Raw genomic sequence first — 25,222 nt, 5'->3', positions numbered from 1 at the left:
CTCTGCACGATGGACTGCAGAGAAGGCAGCATCGGGATGCAAGGTGGAGTGGGGACCCGACCAAGGACTCGGCGCTCCACCGGGTCGCGGGCTTCTTCCTCAGGCGGGGAAAGGTCGATGTCAAGGGTCCGGCACATCTTGATGATGTGCTCACTGAAGGAGCGAACATCATCGGTGGGTGATGAAGAGCCCGGGTGATGCATCTCCTGCGGCGAGGGCGGGTCGGATGGATCGTCTTCCCCGTCAGAAGGTTCCCGCGATGGAGTCAAGGGCTCTCGATCCGACTCGGAGTCCAATGTCAGGGGAATCTCCGCTACCCTGGCTCGAGATGGAGTGCGGGCCGGGATTTGTGGAACCGGTGGCTCCGGGGGCTGGCGACGCGGCACTGAAGATGAGGCCACAGCCTGGGAGGATGATGGCTTGTCAGTCTGGGGAATCGCAGGTCGCAGGTTGAGCCTGGTGAATTCCCTGAAGGCCTTCTCCTTGGGGACCGACATGTAGTACCTCTGAGTCTCCATGTCGAAGAACATGTCCGTGTCCATCCTCCACGGTTCCTCGACATCCGAGAGAGGGGCAGCCTCGTCCACATACGAGTGAACCGACAGTGGAGAAGGCTCCCTCACAGGAGAGATTGGTTCGTTGACGGCCAAATCGTCGGTCCTCGGAAGCGGTGTGGTCGGCACCGTGGTCGTACGCCTCGGAGTCGCCGCCTCAGGGCGCGAGGAGGTCCTCTCCGCGGTCTCCCTGGAAGTGGAACGATGCTTACGAGAAGCATGTTCTGCCGACTTGGCCGAGCGCTCCGACCCGGTGTTGTCCTTCGTCTTGGACTTGGACTTGGACTTCTTGGGTGGAGGAGCCTCGGTGGTCTCAGTGTGACGCCTCTTCTTAGAGGACGTCGGAGTCACCGCCGGGTCTTCAGGCGGGAAGAACGGATTGTCCGGCAAATCATGTAGGACAGTGGTCTTCTTGGAGTGGGTCTTGGATGGCTTCGACCCCTCCAATGGCACCGCCTTCGTCGAGGAGGATGCCTCCGTCCCAGGCAGCTTGGAGGCGTGTCGGGATGGTTTCGACGACACCTTGGAGGGCGGTAGCGATGCGGCGCGGACCTCCGACTCATGACGCTCACCCGAGCGCGAGCCCTCCGGGGATGGCTTCCTCCCGGATCTCTCCCTGGGCTCGAAACCCTCAGTCCCCGAGGTTTTGTGGGGGCGCTTGGAGGGTTCGTCGGTGACACTGGGTCTCGGGGGACCACGGGTCACATCGGAGGTGGTCGGAGACCGTGTCCCGGCCGGGACAGAGACCACACTTGAGGCGCTGGCCCGTGAAGATGATGCGGGCGGAGCAGCCGGAGGGAGCGATGATGAGCGGGGGCGTCCCTCCCGGACCTTTCCCAAGGCAATGGCAGAAGTTAGCCGGGATTCCCGGTTTTTCCTGGCTTGGGAGGACAGAGACTTACAGAGATGGCAGGCTCTGGCATCATGGTCCCTTCCCAGGCAGAACAGGCAAGAGGAATGGGGGTCCTGGACGGGCACCTTGCCCCCGCAGATGTCACATTTCTTGAAAGGCGCAGGCATCCTTTCGAGACGTCAAATCCAAAGGACAACACGAGCGAAGTCAAAAAACAAGCCGAAGAGGCCCGAAGTCACCGGGGCGGGAGAGTAGAGAATGGTCAAAAAACAGTCCGAGGTCAAAGCGAAAGTGATTCCAATCAAGCAAGAGCAAGCGAAAGTTCCTAGAAGCAGCTAGCGCGGCGGAAAAAAGGAACTGGGGAAAGAGCGGGAAGGCAGGGGCCTTATAACGGGTGGGCGGAGTTACCGCCAAAAAGTTTCAATATGTTGCAGAGTGAACTCTGCCCAGTGATTCCAGTAGGTTCCGAGCAGCACTGCGCAGGCGCAGTGAAACCCATTTGTATGATTCGCAGAGACCACGAAGAAGAAGATATATTTTCATGTTTAATATTTAACCACCACGTAAGCCTTTTTTCTTCTTCTTTTTTGGTTAGGGGATTTATTGGCTCTTATTTCTTATTAGATTTTATCTCTTTGTCAGGGATGTCTGCTTTATTGTTTGATTTTGTAATGCCATGTACATTTATAAGTATTATATCAATGAATAAATACATAATAATCCCAGCCACATATCACAGACCTGAAGATATACTGACTTGTACTTTTGTAGAATCATGTCATGCCCAGCTTGGAGGACGGCTCGGAGGACTCAGAGTATGAGCTAGAGCCCCTGGGACCTGAACCTGTAATGGAGGAGCCAGAGCCCCTGGGACTTGAACCCGTAATGGAGAAGCCAGAGGCTGGCCCTAGCTCTGCTGGAGCAGAGTCTATGGCCCCTCCAGAGGTTCAGCAGTCAAGTTTGCCTGGTGCCGAGGCTGTGGACATGGAGGAGGATCTGGGCAGTGTGCCTACCTTCAAGGAGCGTCGAGCAGAAAGGGAGGGCCTTCGAAGATCACGGAGGCTTTATCAGAAGCGTGCTCGTAATCTGACACAGCTGAAGGCCAGCTCCTTGCCTTCTTAAGCACCTGGAACATGTGTGGCTTTTTGCCAGTGGATATCTGACTCTTTTACAGCAAAGACTCTGTCTCTGGCTCCTTTGGTTTCTTGTCTTCTAGATTATCTTGACTACCTGGAAACCTTGACCTTGGACTGCTTTATCGACCTGCCTATCTGTTACCCTGAACCTCGGACCGTCTGACAATTCTCTTGGTAATCCCTTTTGGTAGAACTTCTGTGAATCTCCAGGACTGTGTAGCTTACACTGACTTTGCTGTTCTGGTGGGGTGGGGGTGGGGGTTTGTTTGTTTGAGAACTAGCTGTCTTATCAGCCCTTTGGCTGCTTTCCCGGACAAATCACCTTATTTCTCTTAAGGTATCTCAGAATGGGTCAAAGAGAAGGAAAAAGATGGCTACCAGAACTTTCATTATAAGAAAGGGTAATGTGAAAGTCAGCACTGTCATACCCTGTTTCTGCCAAGTTAGAAACATTTAAAAAATATTTTGGGGAGTATTTTTTATTGAATTTTTTAATCTGAAGTCTTAGATTCTGTAGCATAAACATTTAATTTACAATACATAATACATTATGCTTATATTATGTATGCTCACACTATGCACACAAGAAATTTTTATTTATTTGTTTATTTAATTTATATCCACCTTTCTCTCAAAAGTAGAAATGAGCATGTTAAATTACTGTAGAATCTAGTGGTGGAATATAACTTGTCATCGCTAGGTGGAGATAGACTCCAAATAAATGAAGTGTGATTAAATTCTTCCACATAAAAATTCATGAAGTGTTTCTCAGAAACAAGAGTCACTTTATAACCACAGCTAAAGCTTAGGCCTGTTACAGACTGCCAAAATAAAGCTGCTTCGGGTCTCTTTGGAGGTATGCTGTTTAAATGATGCATGGGTCCTAAGAGTCCGGAGGTCACACCAAAGCCGCACTCCATTCCTAAGCACTGGAGTCCAGCTTTGGTGCAGCTTCCAGATTCTTAGGATGCATGCATCATTTAAACAGCATACCTCCAAAGAGACCCGAAGCAGCTTTATTTTGGCAGTCTGTAACAGGCCATAGACACTTCAGTTTGGATTCAAAATTTCAGCTACTTTCCCCTTCCTTACACATACCCAAGCAGGGTAAAGGGGGGGGGGGAGAGAGAAGATATTAGCAGCATTTTAATCATCACTAGATTAAATATGGACACCACACAGCTAAACAACTGCTAGCATACAATGACCATTCATTATACTGAAGATGGATCTACATAGCAAACATAATGCAGTTTGACACCACTGTAACTGCCATGCCATCCTATAGAATCCTGGGATTTGTAGTTTGTAGATGTAACAGCAATCTGTTAGAAAAGGCTAGAGATCATGTAAAACTGTAAATTCCAGGATTTCCTACAATGGAGCTACAGCACTTACAGTGGTATCAAACTGCATTATTTCTACAGTGTTGATGCACCCCCTAGAAAAATATAAAAATGATTAATTTGTAGGGTCTGCATAATATTACAATCAGAACCAGTTATATGTAATTGTTACCTCTGTCATCAGTGGAAACCATAGTCCACAACATGAATGTAAAGTATTTATATAGGATAATCAACCTGGGCGTATCAAAGACATACAAGCATCCCCTGGCACCAAGAAACCCCATCTTGTTGATTTTCTGCAATCTTCCTGCAGATACTTCTTTTCCCACAGCAAGAATGGTCTGCAAGAAGCCTGAGGAGGGGGGATTCAATCACTCCCAGCTTTCCTTGCTGAATTTTTTACACTTCATCCCAGTCAGGATAGCAAACAATGTGCAAAGGAAAGGGGGGATTCAATCACTCCCAGCAAGGAAAGAGGATCACTGGGATCTGTGTATGTGTACATATACACTGTATAATTAAACATCACATGTGTTCCTTGAGGCCCCAAAAGGTTGTAAATGTATACCTCAGATTTGCACTGCTCCACACATTACACTTCATCCCAGTCAGGATAGCAAACAATGTGCAAAGGAAATCAGTTACTGGCTGGTATTCAGAGCCCCAATGTGATAGATAAGCAGTACTGTCAAAGATAGCAATGGTGGGTGAAATAGCACATTGCACATCAACTAAATGCAGATCTCTCAATACTGTAATTTTCAAGGCAGCAGCAGAAGCTATAATCAGTAGAAGGGACAAACATGTTTCATATTCACGTAATACAGCTTACATTATTAAGGATCCTGGACCTTGTGAAAGATCCAGTTACAGTGGTACCTCGGGATACGAAATACCCAGGTTACGAATTTTTCAGGATACGAAAAAATCCCATAGGGATTTATTGTTTCAGGTTACGAAAAAACTCCGGCGCTATTTTAAATGGAGCTGCGGCAGAGCCGCGGCTTTTTCCCCCATTAGCGCCTATGGGTTTTCGGCTTACGAAGGCTTTTCGGGTTACGAAAGCGGCCGCGGAACGAATTATTTTCGTAACCCGAGGCACCACTGTATAGTAAATTATGGTAATTAGAACAGAATATGATACAAATCCCAGTTATTTTGCTACTGCCATGAGTTTGGGTATGTGTGTATATGTGTTTCCCTGTCCTGGCATAGGTCTTGGCAGGCTACTGCTTCCCACTCACAGTTTCTTTTAACTTTTTCCAAAGTGCTTTAAATGCTTTATTTCTTCTACTAGTTGTAGACTCTCATACTCCTTAAAAATGGCAGCACTGGGACATTTGCATTTAGCTGATTTGAACTGACCTCTGTCTTACTTCCTAGTTAGAAAAAGAGCTCTCCTGGGCCTAAAAACAACTGGGAGTGGACTATAGTAAAATAGCTTCCCATGTGACTTTTTGGGGGGAAATTCTATGGAGAGAATTGAAGACCCTGAAAGTCTCAAAAGCAGCTTTGGGGAATACATATACACAGAGATTGCACTTTCTTCACCTCTGGTCTACACAACAGCCACCCAGGTCCCTAAGGGAAGGCAACAAAGCAGAATATGAATGCAATAGCTGAAGGTTAATATATAATCATCATGACTAGCCTTATCCTTCATCATTGATATACCTGTCTTATCCTCTGTTAATTGTGTAATCTCCTTTAAAAATTATCCCAGTTGGTGGGCTTCAGTGTATCTTATGAAGATATATTCTCTGTTTTGTTTGTCCTCCTTGACGGTTGGTAAATGTGAGATAGCTACAGAATATGCAGAAAACTCCTGCAATAAGTACCGCTTTGCCAGACAGTATGTGCAACATGTTTATTATTTAATATATTAAGCAAGCTTCATTGATCTTAAATACACTTGATTACATACAGTGATCAGTTTTTAAAGAACATCTTAGTACTTTATATGCCATTTTAAATATTATGAAACAATTTGCTTGGCAGCATAAATCAATGTGTTTGTCTCTTTTTGTTAGATTTAACTCACCATAGTTCACCATTCTTCCACAAGAAGCAAAGAGTGATGATACAGGTATGTATTAAGAACTTACAATTCGAACACCATGTATAGCATTCCATCGGAACTGTAGGTCTCCAAGAGTTCAACAATATGAGGATGTTTCAGCATGTGACAGATACTGGCTTCCCTCTTCAGATCTGTTGAGAGACAGTAATTTTTTGCTTTATTCATTCATTGCTTTGGTCATTGATTCATTTTCTGCCTTTCTAACAAAAAAAGAGGCACTTATGGCAATAATGTGCTATATAATGTCTTCATGTCAAAACCCAAACCCAAAACCAAACAAAAAACACCCTGCAAAACCAAAGTATTTGATTATTTTCAAGATATTTAAAAAAAAAACGTATCTAGGTTTTGATTTTGAGTTGTTTCATTAGAGCTAAAGTATTAATGCAAGGTTAGGGTACCTTTTTTTCAACCCAGGTTTTAGTCTGCGATCTAGAATTTTCCTTTGGGGCTACTGGTGGGTGAAGTCATTTTTTTCTGTCTTCAAACTTTTAGCAAACAAACAAATGTGTGTGAGTATAATAAATATTTATTTGTGTCCTGCCTCTCCCTTTTTGAGGATCGAGGCAGGTAACAGCAAATCAAATAATTACATAAATGATAACAAAATAATCCCTAGTCCCCTCAACCCCACAACCCTCCCACCCTCACATAAAATAAAAACAATAAAAACCATATAATCCACAATAACAAATTTATTACAACAACATTAAAACTGGAGTGATCATATTAAGAGGGGACAAGTTTGGATGGGTGAATAGTTTTGTTCTTTTAAGAGGTCAGTCTGGGGAGGCCCGCTGGATCCATTTGTATTGCCTTTTTAAAGGCAACAAGAGATGTAATATGGAGGATCACCTCCGGCAGGTCACTCCAAATTTTTGGAGCGGCAGTTGAGAAAGTCCTCTGGGAAGTCGCTACCAATCTTGTTTTCTTTGGCTGCAACAAATTCTTCCCGGAGGACCTGAGTGTGTGGGAAGGATTGTATGAGAGGAGGCATTCCCTCAATTAAGCCAGGCCCAACCATGTACGTGTGTTCCCTCCCTCCCTCCCTCCCACATTTTCCGGCCTCCTCTTCCTCAGCTTTGGGGGATATGGGGCCAGAATAACCTAGGGACATCCTGGACCATTCAGGCAAATCACCAGAATTTATTGAGTTAAGATAAAAAGTGAAAGAATAGTCGAGGTCTTTACACAATTAAACTCTATTTAGCAAAACAAATACTATAAATGTAACTTCTGATTCACCACACCCTATTAATACCAAAAGGCCAAATTACTAAGCAGTCAATTTTTAATCAACAGTAAAGAAAACCTTTCAGAAGTGAAGAGGGACAATAAAATAACTACAACTTCAAGACAATGATCCTTCCAAAATCAGTGGAGAGAGATATTTAACAATAGAACACCACTGAAGGAGAACAAAAATAAGAGGTGCAACCTAGCCAAAGGGGGAACATATTTAAGTCCCAGTAATTTTAATCCTACTAGAACAGGATGGAACTTAAACCTGATTTATACTTATTGTATTTTGCAATAAAGTGAAATTAACCCAAGCAGTCACCATTTTTTTTAAATGCAAGAATACAAAAAATACATATTTGTTTCCGAAGTAACATCCTCATTGCAACTGTCTTCAGAGGAAATCTGGCTACTGTATTTTAAAAGAAAACAGTGATTGGCATCTTTTTAAAATATAAAAACCCCAAAACAAAAAACCAACTTTTAAAAATCAGGGCATTTATGTAGTAATTTGGAAACTGTACAGAGAACCCATCTCAAATTATTTTCTTGTGTATGAGGAAGTTGCACTCATGACACTGATGGACTAGAGCTACAAGATATAAACAGTGATCTTTTGACAGAAAATGCTATACTGATTTGAGAAGCAGACAAACAATAATCTAAATGCAATATGTAGATGTTTCTTACCACTCTATTAGTTGTACTGAACAATATTTGCCTGGGCAAACTCATATCTGTTCCCAGATATAGACCAGCCTTGTCTGTTAACATTTGGAAATCACTGCTCTATGTCAAAAGTCATTCTTAACATGGACCTCCTCCTACCCAACCCTTGTCCATTTTCACATATGTTCCTTTTTGCATTTTTGTACCTGATTTCTAATGCCACTGGTATAGGTGCCAAGTTCCTTACATGTTGATATAATCTGAGGTAAAAATTGGTTGCTAAGCATTCTTTTGATTAATCATCATGGAATGTATTGGAGCTACTTAGTAACTATGCCATGAGGCATGAAAAAAGGGGAAGGAATCTGTGTCATGGCTCTTATTCCCTCAAGGAACAATGCACTGCATTTGAAGATGGCCTTGCTGTGACTTTATGCTGAAAACATTATGGAAAGGGATCAATATGTTAATATTGTCTGCAGAATTCACTAGTACCTTGTTGTCATTATTCACTGCTGTCAAATAGACTTTGACTTATGATGACCTATGAATGAGAGAGCTCTAATTCATTCTATCATCCTATGCTCCTACCCTATGCTCAGCTCCTGCAGAATCAGGGTCATGACTTCCTTGATTGAGCCAATCCATCTGCAATGGATTTTTTTCCTTACTGTTTTCTACCTTATTAAGCATTATTGTCTTTTCTAGTGAACCATATCTTCCCACGATATGTCAAAAGTACAACAGTCTTGGTTTAGTCATTGTGGCTAGGGAGAGCTCAAGCTTCATTTAGTCTAGGACCCGTTTCTCTTCTTAATAGTTCACAGTATCTGTAGAACTATTCTCCAGCACCAGATCTCAAATGAGTTGATTTTCTTCCTATCAGCTTTCCTCACTGTCCACCTTTCACAACCATACACAGATGGTATGTAGCATAGTATAGTGGAGTCTCCTTCCTTGGAGGTCTTTAAACAGAGGCTGGATGGCCATCTGTCAGGGATCCTCCCTCCATAACTGCCATCCTCTGGCCTACGAGGGAGTTGACCAGGCAGGCCCAGCTCCATCAGGGCTAGCCTGGTAGAAGAGACTCCTTCCTCCATAACTGTCATCTTCCGGCCTGCGAGGGAGTTGACCAGGCAGACCCAGCTCCATCAGGGCTAGCCTGGAAGAAGAGACTCCTCCCTCCATAACTGTCATCTTCCGGCCTAAGAGGGAGTTGACCAGGCAAGTCCAGGTCCACCAGGGCTAGCCTGAAGAAGAAGAGCCCTCCCTCCAGTCCATCTGCCTTGGTCCAGGCCTCAGAAGGAGAGAAGAATGATGAACCTGATCCCCTCTCCCCCTCACCATTCCCTTCTTCTTTTGTGTCGTGTATTTTTCGATTGTAAGCCTGAGGGCAGGGAACCGTCTATTATCCCCTCTGTTGTAAGCCGCCCGGATTCCCAGTGATTATAAATAAATTGTATTATGATATTAGTAGGATTATTATAGTATGATTATGAGTTAGTATGCTTTGATTGAGAGTTTCCTGCATGGCAGGGGTTGGACTGGATGGCCCTTGTGGTCTCTTCCAACTCTATCATAGAATCATAGAGTTGGAAGAGACCACAAGGGCCATCCAGTCCAACTCCATGCCATGCAGGAAATCCAAATCAAAGCATCCTTGACAGATGGCCATCCAGCCTCTGTTTAAAGACCTCCAAGGAGGGAGATTCCACTACACTATGGGAAATACAATGGGAAATAACTTTAGTATTCTATAGTATATCTTTACATGATATATCTTGTTTAGTTTCTTCATAGCTGCCCTTCCAACTCCTAGTGTTTTTCTGATTTCTTGACTGCAGTTACCATTCTGATTAATGACTGAGTCAAGATATGAAGAATCTTTAACCATTGCAATGTCTTCACCATTTCCTTTAGAGTTATGTAAATCACCTGTGGTCATTATTATTATTTTTAATGTTCAGCTGTAAATCTGTCTTTGCACTTTCTTCCTTGACTTTCTTCAGTAATTGTTCCAAGACTTTGATATTTTGCGCTAGTGGTATGGTGTCATATGCATATCTGAAATTGTTGACGTTCCTTCTTCCTGGCTCAATTTCTACCACCTTTTATTTTTGCTTCTTGTCTGTCCTCAACTGCTTGAAGAATTTCATCTCTCATCCATTTAGGCTTCTCTTTCATTTTGGCTGTAAATAGTACTTTTTTTTGTACTTCTCCCTGACAATGTCCCTGGCTTCAGTCCAGAGTTCTTCTGGCTCCCATTCAATTAAACTGAATACAGTACAATCTTCATATTCACAGGTGATCTGTTCCCATGGTTACTGCATGTAAGTGAAACCCCAGTTAACAGCGAACACTATATTTCCATCAGAGATTGACCACAGAGTCACACTGAAGGACCTCCAGATGCCTAGAGAGATCTTTCTTTTCTGGATGTAAGTGAAACTGCAGTTACCAATCCTGCGGATACAGGGATTGTTCTGTAGTACACATCTTTTTTTTTTTAAACATTCTGTATCTTTAAATTCTACAGGGATGTTCCTCAGGTTATGTTTTGGCACAGTGGTTGGTCTAGTGTTCTTCTTAAAATTTACTCTCATTTTTGATATTAGCAGTTTGTGGTTTGTGGCACAATCCTCCCCTAGTCTTGTTGAGAGAAAAAAGTTTCCTCATCTTCTGCTTCTGATTATATGGTCTATTTGAAGTCAATATTGGCCATCAGGTGATGTTCATGTATACAGTCACCTCTTTGGTTGCTTGAAGAATATGCTTGCGATTAACAAATTTTTAGCCTCACAAAGTTCAATCAGTTGTTCTCCTGCTTCTTGATCCTACGACAGTTTTCTACAATCTTGATTCTTCTCTGTTTCTTACTTTTGCATTCCAGTTACCTATGATTAACAAGAAGTCCTGTTTTGGCATGTGAACAATTTCCTCCTGGACTCCAGTCTCTTTCAATCTCTTCTCTTCCTGTTTCTGTAGTTGGAGCACAAGCTTGGATTAGGATTTTAATATTATTATTACTATTATTATTTGATCAATAGTGTCACAACTGTCTAGGCTAAACAGAAATGCTGGAGTGCTGCTTATGGATGTAGCCCTACATGCTGCATACAAAACCAAGGAACAGACCCCCACGTAGGGGAAGAGCGCACTGTACTAGGTATGGCAGTTGTCAGAATTCATTATAGCAAATTTAATAAAATTATTATTCTGTTGCTCAACACTGAACAATCTCACAGCTTACACTTTCTTATCCTAATTTTTATGTTATACATATATGCAAAGTGACTGCTTCACCATTTGGACAGACCAATTAAATTATACTTGTAATTATAATTTAATATATTTACAAGTTAATGAACTGTCAATTTGAGCTGCCAATACATTTTTACTGTCAATGTGTATTAACAATTAAATAATCGTTATTTCCCCCCCAAAATGTAAACATGCTGGGGGATCATGACTCATAGTAAGAGTTGCAGCACTGATCATATGAAGGACATAGAGACTGTAACCACATGCACAATTACTGTACTTGGAAATAAATTCCATTGAAATCAGTGGAATAGTGGGAGGGAATAGATGAATTTGTGACTCAGGCATTTCTTTCTTTTCTGCCTTTCTCCCAGGATGGCAGATGCTATGCTACTTAAGGGTCACACTATTCCCTGTTTTTATGTGCTTTCAAGTCAACTCCAGTTTATGTTGACTCTATCATAGGGTTTTCTTGGCAAGATCTATACAGAGGTTTGCCACTGCCTTCCTCTGAGGCTGGAAGAGTGGGATTTGCCAAAGGTCATACAGCAATTTCCATGGCTAAGCAGGGATTTCAATCTTTAACTCCCAAAGTCCCAGTCCAACAGGGCTAGCCTGGAAGAAGGAAGAGCCCTCCCTCCAATTAATCTGCCTTGGTCCAGGCCTCATAGGGAGAGAAGAACCACTGGACCTCACCCCCTTTCCCTCCACCATTCCCTTCTCCTTTTGTTTCGTGTCTTTTAGATTGTAAGCCTGAGGGCAGGGAACTATCTGATTAAAAATAATAATTGTAAGCCGCCCTGAGAGCCATTAGGGCTGAAGGGCGGGATATAAATACCTAAATAAATAAAATTAAAAAATAAACACTCAAATGGCTAAACCACATTGGCTCTCACTGCCACATTTCTTCACTCCAAATCAGGACAGTTAATTTGCATATTATGGCAAGGTAACACACCAATCATTGTATCATTTGAACAGCAAGTTTCATCTTGTCTCACAGCTGTCTCGCAGTGGATGCGCCATTGGCATTTGAAGCTCAACATGTCCAAGACGGAGCTTCTTGTCTTTCCTCCTAAGTCCACCCTTCAACACTCCTTTTCTGTCTCTGTGGACAACATTTCTATTCAACCAGTCCAGCAAGCCCGCAGTCTTGGTTTTATCTTTGACTCTTCTCTGTCGTGTATCCCTCAGATCCAGACCACAGCCAAGGCTTGTAGATTCCTTTTGTACAATATTGCCAAAATCCGACCATTTCTCTCCGACTCTACTGCCAAGATCCTGGTCCATGCCTTAGTGATCTCACGATTACTGTAACATCCTTCTAGCAGGGCTTCCTCTTTCTCACATAAGTCCTTTAATTTCTGTCCAGCATTCAGCTGCACGCATTATCACATCCGCCCACCGCTCTGACCATATCTCTCCTGTGTTGCCATCCCTTCACTGGCTCCCCCTCCCTTTCTGCATTCAGTATAAGCTCCTGCTGTCGACGTTTAAAGCCCTCCATGGACTGGCCCCTCCTTACTTATCAGACCTTATTTCTCCTCACCTTCCCACTCGGGCCCTCCGTTCTGGTAGTCAAGGTCTACTGTCCCAGCCCAGGATTTCTTCTGCCCCATCTTGGATTCACCCCTTTTCACTCACTGCCCCTCATTCCTGGAACCTTCTCCCCCCCCGCCGAACAAGAGCCATCACATCTTTAACCAGCTTCAAAACTGAGTTGAAGACCGTCCTGTTCAGAGAAGCGTTCCCAGGCCTTGCATAATTGTCGCTTGCCTCCCTGGACGAAGATTAACCATGCATTATGAAGCCAAGCCCTCCCTCCAGTCCATCTGCCTTAGTCCAGGCCTTGGAGGTAGAGAGGAACTGCTGGACCTCATCCCCTTCCCCACCACTACTCCCTTCTCCTTTTGTGTGGTGTCTTTTTAGATTGTAAGCCTAAGGGCACGGAACCATCGAATTAAAAAGACTGTATGTACAGCACAGTGTAAATTTACAGCGCTTTATAAATAAAGGTTAATAATAATAATAATAATTTCCTAACACTGTTCAGATTAAGAATAATGTAAGGTAATGGAGGGTTGGAACAGTGAGAACCAAGTTCAAATCTCTGTTTGCTCATGAAATTTTATTTAGTTCTGTGTGACTGGTGAATGTTGTGTCTATGGCTCCTGGAAAAATTGTGTCGTTTTCTGAAAATCAGATATTTTGCATGAATCATGTACAAAACGATAGTTTCTTTGGATTTTTTGTAGCTTGCAGCCACTTTAATCTTATGTGGCTGTGAATTGGTGAGAATGATTATTTGGCCACTTAAAAAAAGAAGAAGCTAGCTTTGAATCTGGGCCAGTTAACTGTCTAATGAAATAATGCACAGAAATCCAACTAAACCAGTCAAATGGCAAGCTATCTTATGCTGAACTTGATGCCTTCTGTTGCTGATTCAGGATATTCCACTGATGTCTCTCCATCTTTTGGCACATCTGATTTGATAGCATGATGGCTTCAACATAAGACAGACCTGTTATATCAGACCAATTCAGCATCATGTTTTACACAGTGGCCAACCAGATCTTTCCAGGAAATCCATATGGAAGGCATAGCACCACACTGCTTCTCAGCTGTTCATCCTGAACAACTGTATTTAGTGACATACAGTTGGTCCTTGGTATACGCGGGGGATCCGTTCCGGGACCCCCCCCGCTATACCAAATCCGTGTATGTTCAGTCCCGTTGTCCCAATGGGTGCGCGTGCACGCGTGCCGCCATTGGGGACAACTTCCCTCCCTCCCCTCTCCTCCCCCCAACCTTTCCCTCCCTCCCTCCCTCCCTCCCTCCCTCCCTTTTCTCCACCGGTGCTGCGTCGCTGCGCCGCCTCAGCCATAGCAGGGGGAAGGCCGGGTGGGGTTTTGGAGGCAAAGAAGCCTCCAGCCTGCCACCTGGCCCTTCTGCAGCGGCAGCGAGGACCAGCGGCAGAGGCCTCTTCGGCCTCCTCTCGCCGCCGCCACCAGCACCTCTGTGCAAGGGCCGGGGGGTGGTGGAGGCCTCTTGGAGCAGCACCCGGCTTTCCCCCGGCAGGGTGGTGCGGAGAGGAGGCCTCTGCCGCTGGTCCTCCAGCGCCAGAGGCCTCCTCTCCGCAGCTACAGCTGCCGGGGGAAAGGCCGGGTGCTGCTCCAAGGGCCTCCAGAGCAATCACAATCACAATGCATAGCCAAAGGCCTGGAGCAGATCTGGCCTTTCCTCCGCAATGGAGGCAGAGAGGAGGAGGAGGACGAGCACCTGGGGCCTTCGGCCTCCTCTCCACCGCCGGCACCAGCACCTTGATGCAGGGGCCGAGTGGTGGACTGGAGGCCAAGAGGCCTCCAGCCCCCCACCCGGCCCTTGCACAGAGGTGCTGGTGCGGCGGGGAGAGGAGGGCCGAAGAAGAGGCCTCTGCCGCTGGTCCTCGCTGCGCCACCGCCCGCCCACAGAGGGCCGGGTGGCAGGCTTGAGGCTTCTTTGCCCTCCACCAACCCCACCCGGCCTTCCCCCTGCTATGGCTGAGGTGGCGGCGGCAGCGGCAGTGACGCGGCATTGGTGAGAAAGGTAGTAAGGAGGGAGGAGGGGGGAAAGAAAGATTTGGGGGAGGAGAGGGGGCGGGACAACACCGGGCCAGGATTTTGGTATACGTGGGGGGGTCCGGAACGGATCCCCGCGTATACCAAGGACCGACTGTACAATTGAAATTTTATTCTTCAAAATACATGATAACCAAAATGTCTATTTTAATAATTATATGTGTTATAGGTAGGAGAGAATGGAATGTTTATAGAGATGGGACATTATAAACTAACTACAAATAAAAGTTCATGCACTGCAATTCTTTAAAACCCCAATGTAACTGAACACTAGAAAGAGGGATTAAATCTTAAAGTGAGACACAATCATTCAGCAAGTCTGTTAAGGGACAATAAAGACAATAAAAATGCACCACAGCACTTTCCAATTGTTTTTGCATATACATATTACACTGTCCATTAAAAATATATCTCAGCAAAGACCATCTAAAAGCTAATGTGTAGAGACTACACACACAAACTCATGAAAGAAAATGCACATTTATTTCAGTGTATATTTTGAGGGGATTTTTATAAATAAAAATGCATTTTAATGTAGAAAGAACATTTACTGGTTAAAAAAATGTATTATGAATCAGAAACAGAGAAGATTCATCCATTCTTAGATCAAAGAAATCCAGTGCTATACAAATATTACCAAGGGCATTTTACATTTTATTAAACTAAAAGCTTTTTTTTCACCAAAAAGGCACACTAGCTTGAGCTTTAGACAACTACTGCTCTTTAGAAAAGATATATCACTATTATTATATCACTATCACTACCATTTTACACTAAAATATTTTGCACTTTAGTTTTCCAAAACTGTTTCCCCCAAATAATATTACTATTTCTGTTGATGATTCAGATAAATATTCTTGAACCTTTCCAACAGTTCTCCGGATATCTGTCCATCATGTCAGCCTACATTCAAAGAATTTCTGAAGGTGAGATAGTTTTCAAATGCAGAAGAAAAAATATTTTTTTTTGGCACCGATTCTTTTAGCCATGCTAACAAAAATCATAATAGTAACAAAAATATATTGAAAATATGGTAGTTCTACAACAACAGCAAAATCACAGATTTTTACCTTCTGTGCTTAATCCTGGACTTGAAGTGAATTTTGCTACATCGACAATCTTTACAGCAAACTGTTGTCCAGTTTCTCTGTTGATGCATCGTCGTACAACACTGAATGGACCCCTAGAAGGAAAGATGCCATTCAGTTAATTGATTTAGAACTCCAACTCAGCCCTTTCATCTTTACACAAAGCTTTATTATTTTTCTTTTTTAATCTTTATTGGATACTACTGCTGCTGCTGGCTACTACTGCTATTACTACTACTACTACTAATTTATTTCCTTCCTGCCTCTCCGCAAGGCTTGAGGCAGGGTATAGCTAGCACATTAAATTTGCTTATGAATATCTTGCCTTTCTCCCAAAGGAAGGAAGGAAGTTCATAGTAATATAAAATAAAAGAAGAATTAATGCACAAAAGTAGATCAGATATTAAAAAGTAATTAAATTAAAAGCATAAACTAGAGCAATTAACACTACTAGTCTATTGGCAAAACCCTGCTTGAATAAAAAACAGCTTTACTTTTGAGCAGAAGGACAACAAGGAGGGCACCATTAATACTGTATTTTTAAAGCAGTTAGTCATATGCAGAAATTTTTAAAAAATCAAATTATGTAATATTCTTTATGATTAACAATTCAGTTTAGTCAAGTTTTGTAAAAAGCTGTATCTACAGAACTGGCCTAGAAGACAGTAAAAGATTCAGTTACTATTCTGTTGCCTTCTAAGACCTCAGGCTACACCTGTAGTGAGAGTCATCACCACACTCTAAAAATAAAACCCACTATTAAACGCACACACAGATATTTGACCCTGTATATTTTAAAAGTACTTCTCTTTATGGTACTGTATTCTAATTTTCAAAATACACTTCATTTCCTTAAGCAATGGAAAAGGCACATATAAAAACCTTGTACTATGAAATTAATACTGCCTAGAAGAGAAATCAGGCATCTTTGCAGAATTAAGACATACAGTACTTTTTCTAATTGTCTCCACATTTTGTGCTCAGGTAAGGCAAATACCTCTTGCCTGCCCTTTAACTACATTAACAGCATACTGCTTAGTCTTGTTTATTTTCCCCATAAAAAGGTATGTCCAAGAGTTTAATTTTCAGGGCTGCAGGTTTTTGCTACTCAAATACAATCTTTTCAGGACACACTACAGATTATAGCATGCACGGCCAACCAGTGGCCTTAAGGCTGCATCTAAGAAATGTGATGGCCCAAAGGGGAGAGATCATGTGCCCCACAGCAAATACTCCCCCCTCATTTTTGTGTAAATCTTTTTTCATACTCTTTTTAAAACAAGGGTTCCTTCACTCAAAATTTATAGTATGAAAGAAGATGTAAGATCTGCAAAATTACAGAATAATTATATACTGAATATACATGTGCATTTATGCATTATCATTATTGAAGAATGTTTTCTGTTTCATTATATTTCAGTTTATATACAAAAATGCCATTAATCTTTGAGATTGTATGAAATTGCTACTGTTTAACTAATATCTCCCCTCTCTCATCACACACTTCCCTTCTGAAACCAGTATCATTACTCTACCTCTTACTTGTGTGCCTTTCCTAGCAGCTCCTTCTTAGCTGCAGTTGGAGAATAGCCATGTCTGCAGCTGATTGTGGCAGGGGGTTCGACTTGATAGTCCTTGAGATCTCTTCCAATTCTATGATCATCCCCAGGCACCACAACCTCTATTGGTCCACAGCTGGCCTCTATTGTTTGGATAAGCTCCACACCAGAAGGGGCTTCCTATTACCTCTCTTTCCCTTGTGCAAAGGCTTTCATCAGAAAGGAAACCTTTCCACCAGGTCAATTTTTTTCACTTGATTTTATTGTTTTTTATATCTTTTACCCGCCTCGATCCAATACAGGGAGAGGCGGGATATAAGTAAATAAATATTATTATTACCTGTCACAGTGTAAAATAGACAAGACCCCCCCCCCCAATTCTGTACAGTGGACCCTTGTTATACGCTGGGGTTTGGTTCCAAGATCCCCCGTGGATAACAAAATCCATGGATGCTCAAGTCCCATTAAATATAATAACATAGAAAAACGATGTTCCTTATAAAAAATGGAAAATCAAGGTTTGAAATTTATACTTTTTTGAACATTTTCAAACTGTGGCTGCTTGAATCTGTGTATAAGAAGGGCTGACTGTATTACCACACTCACATGATATTCAGTCTAAGCAATTAGATTCTCCCTGCAAAATGTGTAAAGAGACAACAGTAGCAGCATATTTAATGTGCCAGTCGTTAAACAGCAGGGGAACAGAGGACCAGAAACTTCTAGTTTCAAGGAGTCTCCAACTTAGTGCTTCATATATAAAATGGCTAAGAAACCAAATGGCTCACACTTTGTCTTAAAAATTTCACCAATTTCAGAAATGCTTCAGAATATTATTATTATTATTATTATTATTATTATTATTATTATTAACCTTTATTTATAAAGCACTGTAAATTTAATGTTAACCTAATTCAGCATGATATATTGTGGAACCCCACTAAAAGTTATACCACACAATGCAACTAGAACTTTAAAGATACTATTCCTAGGAAAAGGCAACTTTTCACTGACTATCTGCCAGCATTAGAAAGGACAAAAAATAACAACAAAACTAAGCCTTAGTTCACTTATTTCTTCCTGTTGTCCAGTAAATATGTCTAAAATCCCCCAGAAGCCAAGATGACTAACATGAGACTGTCGTACTTTGGTCACATCATAAAAAGGCACAACTCATTGGAAAAAACAATAATGCTAGGAATAGGGTTGCCATAACTGTCAACCTCCAAACTGGGACAAATGGGGAAAAATGTAGAACAATGTAGGACAAAATTTAGCCCCAAATGTAGGACATATTTTTAAAATGGAGGACACACGAAAAAATTTCATGATTTAAAAAAGTATTAATATAAACGCATGTTTCATTGTATGATTGTATGGGCACAGAATATAGGGAAGAACATACAGTATGAGGCGTGGAAAAGAGCTTGGGGACAGGATTTAAAATTTACATTGTGTATGGATTTAAAACAAAATTTTTACAAAATGATGAACAGATGTTATATGACACTGAATAGACTAGCGAAAATATATAAAAATGATAAAGGAAAATGTTGGAAATGTGAACGAACGACGGGAAGTTTCTTTCACATGTGGTGGAATTGTCCTCTGGTAAAAAAATTTTGGCGAGAAGTACACAAGAAAATTGAAATAATTATACAATTGGAATTCCCTCTGGTCCCAGAGCTCTGTCTTTTAAACATAGTAGAAAATAAGGATTTAAGACCGAAATTGAAACCATTGTTATATTTAATCACCGCTGCCAGAATAACAATTGCCAAAGTCTGGAGAAATAAGGAAGTACCGAAAGTGGAGGATTGGTTAGGAAAGTGTCTAGAAATCATAGAAATGGATACCATAACTTTGAAATTAAAAGATGAAACGCGAGAAGAAGATAATTTAATTTGGTTGAGAATAAGAGAATTGTTTCAAAAGGGAAAGGTTAAATAAGGTAATAAGGAGTGAAGGGAAATCATGTTAGATATGTGATACTGTTGCTGTGTAGAATTATTGATAAAGAGTTAATTATTGTATAAACTTAGGATTTAAGCAAAATAGAATGAAAGACGATGAGATAAGGAAGTAAGGATGATAGATTTTTGAGAAATAGAGATTTTATAGCTAATAAATAAGCAGTAAGTGAAATAGAAAGTGAGGGGGTGGGGTGGGCAAGGGGAGGGTCAAGAAATATTGGAATAAGGATTTGGAAATGTTTTGGTACTGCCCTTTTTATGTTGTAAATAACTTCAATAAAGATTATTATTAAAAAAATATAAACGCATGTTTCTTAGGCATGTTCAAAATGGATTACATTTTGGCATTATTCCTAGACAGATGGCAGAAATGTACTTCCCTTTCTGGCCAACGCCCCCCCCCTCAAATTCCAAAACACACACAACAGCACAAGTCCAGGCATCCTTAGCATTTGAGCAGAGATAGACAGGCAGCCCCTTGAGCCAGCAAACTACATGTTCCAAGCCTTCTTAGCAATTTCCCCCCTTCCTCCTTGCCCCTTGCAACCCCCCCACCCTCACCCCCTCTTTTCCCCCAGGTACAGTATATCTCAACTGGCTGTAAGGGGGATTTGTGGGTCAGTCTTTTTCTTTTTCTTTTTGCATGGAGGCAAAGCCCTGAGAAGCCCTGGATCCCTGAGAAGAAGAGGAGGGGGGCTTAGAGGTGGGGTAAATAGATAGAGGTTTAGATAGAAGGGGTTAAATAAGGGGGTTAGAGAAAGAGGGGCTAGGGAAGGGGGGCTAGAGGCAGGGTTGCCATTAGTCAGAAAGGAGTTGGGCACACAACAACAACAATAGCAGCAGCAGCAGCTGAGGAGGAAGGGGGGAGGAGGAGAAAAAGGAAAGGGAAGGAGAAAGAAGAAAAGGAGGAGAAAGAAGAATAGGGAAAAATATAAAAAGAAGAGGAGGAGGAGGAAGAGAGGAAGAAAAGAAAAAAGGGGAAGAAAAAGAAGAAGAGGAGGGGAGGAGAAAGAAGAGAAGGAGGGGAAGAAAACAAAGAGGAGGAGGAGGAAAAAGAAGAAGAAGAAGAAAAAATAGGGAAAGAAAAAGGAAAGGAAGAGAAATAGCTTGCCGGCAAAGCTCTTTCCTGCCCTCGGCCTGCGCGAGGGACCAAAGAGGAGACACTCCTCCTCTTGAGGCTGGCAGGCCAATGGGGAGAGTGGAGCTGGAACAGCCCCGCCTCCTGCTAGCAGTCACAGGCTCCTGCAGCAGGGGCGGGCTGTTCAGCCATTGGCCAGCTAGCCTGAAGGGCAGGAGCTCCTGCTCAGCCCTGTGCGCGGACGCGAAAGAGCACGCAGGGCCAGGGCAAAGCACAGCAGGCGGCGGCTGCAGAATGGCCGCGGTTGCTGCAGCGGTGGCGGCAACCAGCTCAACCCGGGGCAAAGAGCAAAACCGGGGCGGGACCGTGCCAACTGGCCAAAAATCGGGTTTGTCACGCCCCCAGGCGGGTTATGGCAACCCTAGCTAGGAAAGGTGGAGAGAAGTAGAAAGAGAGGAAGGCTACGTATTAAGATGTATGGACTTTATTAAGGAGGTCACGAGTATGCATTTGCAGGAACTAAGCAGAACAATGGATGAGATGTCTCATCCACAGGGTTGCCATGGGTCAAGATCAACTCTACGGCAGTTAACAACTAAATATGTGCTCATTTCAGCTCTCATAGGCTGGTTACAAATGTAATAATTGAATGTGTTATAAAATTCTGCATTGTTTATTATGTATTTATGTGCTGTCTCTTTGTATGATTTTATATAGCTCATGAAGAAGGTTTCTGAAAGCAAAAACAGGATTAAACACATTGAACTTTTAAATAAATAAACCATTTCTTCATTGAGTACCCTGAGAAGTGTCTCATGATTCTTCTGTAGGTCATTTTAAAGATGCCTTTCTGAACCTAGCACAATTGTTTGGGGATGGTTTGATTTCTACTACAGTCAAGCCTTGACCTTCGTGGGGGTTTGAGGCATGATACTCCCACAAAACTGAAAAATCCACAAATAAGGCATGTGAGAGGTAAGAGCAGTGTGTGTATGCACATGCCCCCGCCTCCCTTGCAATGCCTCAGAGAGCTTAGGCAAGCTCTCTGAGCCATTGGAAGGGAGGCAGGGGACTCACATGCATGTTTCTCTCACTCCTCATCTGATGCCTCACACAGCTCAGGCAAGCTCTCTGATGCACTGGAAGAAAGGTGGGCAACTCATGTGTGCGCTGCTCTCACCCCTCCTCTAATGTCTCAGACAGCTTGCCTGAACTATCTGGAGCATTGGAAGAGGAGCAAGTGAAGCACATGCATACCCTTCCTTGCTGCTTCCTCCCTCCTGGTCTTCCCCCCAGCCCCAAGGGGAAAAACCCAGGAGGGAAGAGAAGGGGGAGTTGTGTGCATGTGGCATGACACTCGTGAATAAGCAAATTTGCGAATGTCAATGCTGTGAAAGTGGAGGGGCTCCTGTACAATGCATCTGAGGACTGCTACATTTTGAAAGGCAGTTGTCAAACATGGTATCTGACAACTCATTAAATTAAATTTTATCACTGATCTGCAGCTCTATTTCTTTCCCCCCACTTTTACCCAGTCCATTTCGGTTGCTTCCTGTTAATGCTGGAGTATAATAATTTCTAGGGGGAAGCAATGAATAGTTAGCACCCTGAATTTAAGCACTTTACAATGCAACATCCCATAAGTTCCACTTGCATAGTTAAAATTTTCCTACTAGCTAAAATAAACACATTCCATGCTGTGAAAACAAGGAGAGAACCAATGAAAAATTCAACAAGTAGAATACAACTTCTGGATGACTGTTGTTACTATACCCACATAACTTTCCACATGGCAGGATTAAAATATCCCCAATTGGCAAAAGAAAGCACTAGAAAATGACAAGAATTTACTGTGCTATATTACTGAAGGTATTCAGCAACAATGGCCCCATAAGGTTGCATAGAACCATAGATGGGAAGTTAAACAGAATGGAACAGAAGAGGGCAAGCCCTTCCATTACTATCACTGACTGAGAATATTTTACACATGAACTTTATATAGGATAGCACATACAATGCTTCTTTACAGCTTATAATAGGGAAGAAAATTTTTTATTCTTAGATATATAGCCTGTCCTCCTCAACCATGGGCTTGCCATCCGTGGAGTTAAGCATCTGCAGCTAATGGCTGCACATGTACGCAGATGTAGCAGACTGGCCACACACTCACTACCATTTTTTTTATCCGAGGCGGTGTGTGTCTGGAACAGAATCTGTGTGGATAAGAAGAGCCTACTGGACAATCATTTTAGTACACTATTTATACACAATGTTACTGTCCCATGAAGATAATCACATTCATATTAGAACAGACATAAATCTCTACAGCTGTGATACTATAATATCACTAAGGTTCAAGTTCTGCTTTCAAAACTGAAATTGGCTTGCTGTGAAAAGCCTGGTAGCAAAGCTTTTAATTCTGGTTTTGTACTTCACTTCTAGAAAGAGAAAACGAAGATCAATTTCAAATTTAAACATGAAATGCTGAGTAGTGCTGACTAATTTCCATTCAATTGTCCCAGAGGCATATACAGAATATGGCTTTCCCCCCTCCTCATTTTGAAATTGGATACAGGATTAAGACAGATATTTTACTATAGTGAATTTTACATTTTTTCAGGCCACTGAAATGTATTGAGGAGGAAATAGGCTTTGGTCTTGAAATGCAAAACATTGTCCTAAATGTGCAAACCAACATCTGTTTGTGAAGTCGAATGAGATGGATGGATTTTAATGATTAATATCCCCACAATAGATTTATAGAAAATGGTTGCACAGTGGATATACAGAAATGAGATTTTGGAGTCAAGGGCTTGTGAGAGAGAAAAATGCTGAACAGGGTTTGCAGTAGAAATGTTTAGAGACAAGATGACCTTTGAAGGCTGATCAAGGTGTCTAGCTTGCTTTTGAAAGCCAAAACAATTAAGAGGCAGCATCCTTGAATGAGGAAGCAACACATAGGTGATAAGAGTGATGGAATATTCCAAATGTGCCTAAAGTGTATTTTAATATATCCAAATATCTTTGCTCTGGATTGTAAGAAAGTTTTGTACGTTTGCACTTTGAACCAGCCAACCGAATGTATGTTAGGGACCTCCTTGTCTGAACTACTATATAGACAGCCATTTTCTTTTGTTCTTGGCCTCAGTATTTGGAACTTGAATTTCCACTGAGGTCTGCTGACAAATTAACAGTTTTTGGATTCTCAGCATTCTGGGTCCTTTTGTCCCTCTGCTCTGTCAAGCTGGTGGACTTAGTGAAAGTCCAGGCTTTTAAGGATCTCACAACAGAAGAGGCCAGCCACAGATGCTGGTGAAATATCAGGAATAAACTCTCCCAGAACACAGCTACATAGCCTGAAAACCCCATAAAACAACATCAATTTGTTCCAATTTGTCAGGAAGCAATTGTATTGACACTGCACTTTCTATTTTTCTCCTCTTTTTGAAAACAGATGCAGTATAGCTGATATTTCAAATTGGAACACAGTACAGTACTGTGCCCTGAAAAAATGAAAAAAATTGTCTTGCTATCCCTGTATACTGTAGAACTACTGCATTACTAATCAAAAACAAAAGAAAACAAACTTAAACAGATCTCACATCACCTGTTCAACAATCACTGTATAAATCAATTCTATGCTGGTTTTTGAACAGTTCATGTAAAAAATAGATCAAAACACAGCTGTTTGTTTCATTTAGCTGTTCTAACACCCCTTTGGGAGGAAATTCCAAATATTTGGAGAAATGCCATGATTACATTAATACCAAGGGAAGACCAAGACCCATTAGAAGTTAAGAATTGCAGACCAATGGAAGATATGCTGGGAAGAAGTTATGCAATATATGGAAAGAAAATGGGATAAAGTGGCAAATACAGTGGTACCTCGGGATACGAAATACCCACGTTACGAAATTTCCGGGATACGAAAAAATCCCATAGGAAATAACTGTTCCGGGTTACGAAGGTTTTTTCGGGTTACGAAAAATTTTTTGGTGCTTTTCGGCGCTATTTCGCACGAAATCGCGGCTTTTCCCCATTAGCGCCTATGGCATTTCGGCTTGCGAATGCTTTTCGGGTTACGAAAGCGGCCGCGGAACGAATTAATTTCGTAACCCGAGGCACCACTGTATGTTGTCAAACGTTGACATATCGATTTGAAAGTTAAAAAGATACTCACTGTCAAGATTACACAGAAGTGTTAATGATAGACTGTAAGCTTATAATATACTCTTGTTTAAAAGGATGGTATGTGATAGCTATAAGCTTGAAAGAAAAGACTTGAGTACAAGGAGAGATAAGGAAGTTGAGTACAAGCAAAAAGAGTTTTTGTTTTAAGGGAAATCCCCTACAGAATTAATTTTACATTTGGAAAAGTTAAATACAGAGGAGGGAGAACATTAAGATTACTAATCCCAGGAATAGTTCTCCCTCCAGTACAGACACGTGCGGCATAAGACAAGCGAATATGAAATGTGGGAGGTAAACTTTTAGGATTTCTTATGGATTATGAGAGTTGCGGTGTAAGAAAATGAAGATGGAGAAGGTTAAAGAGGTATAGATAATTTCGGTGATTAGGGGAAAAGGAAGTACGTTAAGGAATTGTGATGTATTTATAGGCTGACGAGAAAAGAAAAGAAGGGATTAAGGGAAAATATAATAAGATACTGTATGATAAAGATGTATGATGTATTATGTAATGAGTGAAATAAACTTTAATAAAAAGGAAAAAAAGAATTGCAGACCAATTGTATTTTTCAATGTTG

The 25,222-nt window shown here is 42.1% G+C and overlaps 1 protein-coding gene across 16 annotated transcripts in view; it reads right to left on the bottom strand.

Moving 5' to 3' along the window:
- Positions 1–25,222, bottom strand: part of CASK (calcium/calmodulin dependent serine protein kinase) — a 222,212-nt gene that overhangs the window by 140,040 nt on the left and 56,950 nt on the right. For all 16 annotated transcript variants that reach the window (XM_042456319.1, XM_042456311.1, XM_042456318.1 and 13 more), the window contains exons 2-3: positions 15,829–15,941; positions 5,998–6,103 (exon numbers count right to left, since the gene is read on the bottom strand). In XM_042456319.1, the coding sequence (XP_042312253.1) occupies positions 5,998–6,103; positions 15,829–15,941 (219 nt within the window). The remainder of the gene's footprint in view (positions 1–5,997; positions 6,104–15,828; positions 15,942–25,222) is intronic.

The sequence above is a fragment of the Sceloporus undulatus genome, chromosome 3 (genome assembly GCF_019175285.1).
Source record: "Sceloporus undulatus isolate JIND9_A2432 ecotype Alabama chromosome 3, SceUnd_v1.1, whole genome shotgun sequence".
NCBI lineage: Eukaryota > Metazoa > Chordata > Lepidosauria > Squamata > Phrynosomatidae > Sceloporus > Sceloporus undulatus.
Note: the sequence above shows the minus strand (reverse complement) of the source record. Positions and strands in the feature narration are given on the sequence as shown.